This window comes from Dendroctonus ponderosae, unplaced genomic scaffold (assembly GCF_020466585.1).
Source record: "Dendroctonus ponderosae isolate FM_Combo_2020 unplaced genomic scaffold, Dpon_F_20191213v2 Dpon_F_20191213_11, whole genome shotgun sequence".
NCBI lineage: Eukaryota > Metazoa > Arthropoda > Insecta > Coleoptera > Curculionidae > Dendroctonus > Dendroctonus ponderosae.
In genome coordinates this window covers 6770529-6774676 of record NW_026017213.1, presented here as the reverse complement: position 1 = coordinate 6774676, position 4148 = coordinate 6770529, and the positions used below count along the sequence as shown (strand labels likewise).

The 4148-nt window shown below is 39.6% G+C and overlaps 2 protein-coding genes across 2 annotated transcripts in view; one reads left to right on the top strand and one right to left on the bottom strand.

Moving 5' to 3' along the window:
* LOC109542730 (guanylate cyclase 2D) overlaps nucleotides 1-4148 on the bottom strand; it is a gene marked incomplete at its 3' end in the record, with an annotated part of 99595 nt that overhangs the window by 25259 nt on the left and 70188 nt on the right.
* LOC109542729 (retinal guanylyl cyclase 1-like) lies at nucleotides 1286-2721 on the top strand. Its single transcript, XM_019912064.2, has 4 exons — nucleotides 1286-1565; nucleotides 1616-1928; nucleotides 2005-2128; nucleotides 2191-2721. Exons 1-4 carry the CDS (start codon nucleotides 1397-1399, stop codon nucleotides 2359-2361), a joined length of 777 nt encoding a protein of 258 aa, XP_019767623.1. The 5' UTR covers nucleotides 1286-1396; the 3' UTR covers nucleotides 2362-2721.

Sequence of the window (4148 nt, the reverse complement as noted above, 5' to 3'; positions counted from 1 at the left end):
TACGAAAGTGTTTCTATTGGTTGGAGATCTGTCAATTCGTACTCCGTCGTACGAATTGACAGATCTCCAACCAATAGAAACACTTTCGTATCATCGTACCATCGTATAAACGGATGCATGGAACACATGCTTTATGCCTGTATTTATGGTACTCGCAACAACAAATTTTTGTGTGATAAGCACACGGACAGAAATGGCAAATTAAGTTTACAGCGGTCTCTTTTGAACTGGCCAAATGGGCCTAGACATACAGATCAACGTTTCACTTGCATCTGCAGCAACTGCAGCCTTCTCAAGGGTAAACTGTTAGAGCGCAAGTCTGCCAGCTCGTGTGGTAAAAAGACGTGGCAACCTTCCTTTTTGCATCCCGTTAAAAGTCAATGGCTGTTTCGGATTTCTGGACAAATTTATATAAAAAAATACGTCAAAAGCATCTTAGTAGGAGCTTGGTTGGTGCCTGGGTTGTTTTTCTTCAGTTAGCACTCGACTTTCCGGCCAGCAAATTGAATTCCATTTCGTTCGTCTCCAGATAATGGGTTATTTATGAAATCTGCGAAACTTTTCAGGGCCTTTAATTAACAATTAAATGCGATTTAACTTCTCCACGCCTCGGTTTCTCTGGAAAGGGCGGCAACATTTCCGTCCTCTTCTCATTCGCAAAGTTCCGTTTAGCGATAACAAAGAAATACTTTCAACTTTTGTAACTTATTAGTATTAGTATTATTAGCATAAACAATCATGCCCAAGCCCTTAAGAGATCACTTTCAAGTTTGATTCGAATGTTGAAGCTATGAGACCAACATTTGCACATTTTGAAACTCATATTTATCAAGCTGAAAAATCAGGATTGTCGATAATTGTTATAAAAAACTTTCAGCATATTTAGACTGAAGTCTTTTCTCAAAATGGGAAAAGTTTCAAGTCCCTACTTTGTTTGGTTTGGAAAACGCGAATTTTTGTAAAAAATGTCGCAGTTGAGCAAATCTTCCGCTTCTTCAATATTTACTTAGCTGGTTAACATCAGGATGTCTGGGGATTTTTATAAAATCTCCACATTCTTCAGCCTCAACTGTTTTCTAAAGATGGGGGAGTTTTCGAACTCAATTTGCATTACTCAATGCGGATCTTTTAAGAAAAAAGCACAGTTTCTATCGCATTTTTGACGCAAACACTTTACAAATGCACATTTGTGAGCTTCTCGAAAACAAGCATGTACAATTTAGTTTGACTGCAAGTTTTGTAAGGGTCGATTGCTTATGTAAAATTTTGAGTGCGATGTTGAGCAACTTTGAAATATTTGCGGCAGAAATCAGGAGTCTCCTCGGTCTTTAGACTAAAGTTTCTTCAAAGTACTGCGAACATTAGATTTAAGAGAGTGTGAGAAGTGAGTTTAATAATGTATTCCAAACCGCTAGAGCTTCTATGGACCGCTCCAGAACTGCTCCGCGACCCCAGCTCGAGAAAAAAAGGCACCCAGCCTGGGGACGTTTACTCTTTCGGGATAATTCTGCAGGAAGTGGTGGTGCGAGGAGAGCCTTTCTGCATGCTCGCCCTAACGCCTGAAGGTACTCGCAGCCGAAAAAAGCTGGCAACTCCTCTAATCACTGGCTTTAAGAAATAATCGAAAAATTGCAACATCCTCCACCGCTGATCCGGCCATCGGTGAGCAAAGGAGCCGCTCCACCGGAAGCCATCAACATCATGCGCCAGTGTTGGGCGGAACAGGCGGATATGCGCCCTGACTTCAACGCCGTCCATGAACAATTCAAAAAGCTGAACCATGGAAGGAAAGTGAACATCGTGGACACCATGTTCCAGATGCTGGAGAAATACTCCAACAACTTGGAAGAGCTGATTCGGGAGAGGACGGAGCAGTTGGATTTTGAGAAGAAAAAGACCGAGCAGCTGCTCAACAGGATGTTGCCTAAGTAAGGAGCTTTGAGCCCGCTTAGGATGGAAGTCTGCAGAGCGCCCGAATTTATTTATCTGATTATATTCCTGCAGTTACGTGGCCGAGAAGTTGAAGTTGGGCATGCCCGTCGATCCAGAGGAGTACGAAGAAGTGACGATTTATTTCTCGGATATCGTCGGTTTTACGACGATATCAGTGCATTCCACTCCGTTCCAGGTGAGAATTTCTCCTAACCGCAGATCTTAGCAATTTTTACGCCGAATTTTGATGTTAAACAGGTGGTTGATCTGCTCAACGACTTGTACACGTGCTTCGATGCCACCATAAATGCATATAACGTGTACAAAGTGGAGACAATTGGGGACGCTTACATGGTAGTTGGAGGATTGCCAGTGAGAATTCCAAACCATGCGGAACAGGTTGGTGAAATATTCCAATTGGGACACTGACATTCAAGCAGTTTTTGCCCCGTTTAGAGGGGGTTCCATAAAAACCGTAATTCCACATTTTCTTCTAGTTTTGTTGGCCCGTTTGCTTCGTCCAATTTATCAAACTTTCCATTACCAGCCGCCCCCAATAGCAACATTCCTCGACAGCATCCACCCTTCCACTTTCATGGCAATAAAAACAAATCGCATTTCGCCCTCGAACTGTCCATATTCGCTCGTCTAAAAGTTACTGAACCCGCTTCCAGGCCGCATAAAGGCTCCATTTTTCCGCAACTCATCCATTAGCGTTATTAAAATCTCGCATCGCGTCCTAAACTGTATCGATGTCATGCAATTATGCAACCGGAACGATCTGTCGCATGTCCAGCAATCTGTCCAGAAAATGATGTGCATTCATTAGTCTATTCTGACCTTCCTGAATGGCAGATTCACCAATAGGGTGTTTTCACTTTTTTTTTTAATGTTGATAAATAGAAAGTAGTTATGGCAAACACTGCAGTGATATAATTTTTCTGGCAAAAAAAGTCTCCATAATAATTTTAAAGCGAATTTTAATTCAAATCAGAGATTTTCCGCCAAAAACGCCGCCGAATCCGTCTGGTCGGTTGCCTATCCCCATTGTGACGTAGCAAGTCATATCAACAAAGTGTCTCGTGTTTGTTTTGTTGTTTTCGCAGCTTTGTTTTATTATTTAAGATATTGTGATTATCATTGTTTAATTGATTATTATTAACTTGCACAATGGAAAATAGTGACAGTATGGATCACAAAATAAGTGGTGTTTTGTGCCAGGATGCCTCAATAAGTGCTCCAAACAAACTGTTTCCAATGTTTTTTTGTTGCGAGGATCATTTTGATTAAAGTACGAACAAAAAGCTAATGATGAGGCAGACAGAGTATGCCTTCGATCGTACTTTGTGTTCTGGGCAAACTCTACCTTGTTCAATGCACAAAGAACCCTGGCGTTTCACTCCCGCATATCCGATATCACCATCTTGTTCTCGTGATGCCCAAAATACAAATTTAGGAGTTCATTTTAGTTTTAAAGCAGCCATGTGTATAGGTTAGGTTAAGTTGAATAAGTGAAATTCTATATATTATTTACCTAATTTAAACCAATGCAGACAGATTAGTATATTAAGGAGATAGTAACTAATAATGAATTTACGAATTTTTACTTACTCTGCTGCTTTGAGACCTTTAAATTCGGCTGAATTAAAGCGTTCGTCGTTTTTTAAAAATTGGCTAACCATAAAAATATGTACACATGGTAAATGGTTTGTTGACGCTTTAAGGAATCCTTCTGAAGCAATTTTTTAGTTTAACACAAACTATAAATTATTTAAATCCACAAAATAATTAATGAAACACAACCACACAAGTAAACACTGTGGACAGAACGTAAACAATCCGCCATTTATATGAGCAGAGACGTCACAACCGATATGATTGCGTTTTAGAGATTCACGAAAAATTTGAATTTTAGCTGAATTTGTTTATTAAATATTTAACAAAATAGCAATAGATAGATAGTATGAACTTATTTAATCTTTCATATATACATATTACCATAGATTAATGTTCAGTTTGTAGGAATTTTTGATACAATGAAAACACCCTATTAGAATGGAGTTGGTTTAGAGGCGCTTAGATTTGATTAAACGGGATTTTCCACTGAAATTCGTGTCTTTGGGGGGCGAACAGGTGCAGAAGGTATACAGGGTGATTAAGCTCAAGTGAATTTTTTGAGCGTATAGTTTACGACCTAAAAGTCTGCTAAATATCAC

What these genes read in the sequence shown, in the direction of transcription:
- LOC109542729 (XM_019912064.2), top strand. Translation starts at nt 1,397, where the DNA reads ATGTATTCCAAACCGCTAGAGCTTCTATGGACCGCTCCAGAACTGCTC. An exon ending in CTCAACAGGATGTTGCCTAA is followed by an intron (nt 1,929 to 2,004) that starts GTAAGGAGCTTT and finishes ATATTCCTGCAG; the next exon opens with TTACGTGGCCGAGAAGTTGA. An exon ending in TGCATTCCACTCCGTTCCAG is followed by an intron (nt 2,129 to 2,190) that starts GTGAGAATTTCT and finishes GATGTTAAACAG; the next exon opens with GTGGTTGATCTGCTCAACGA.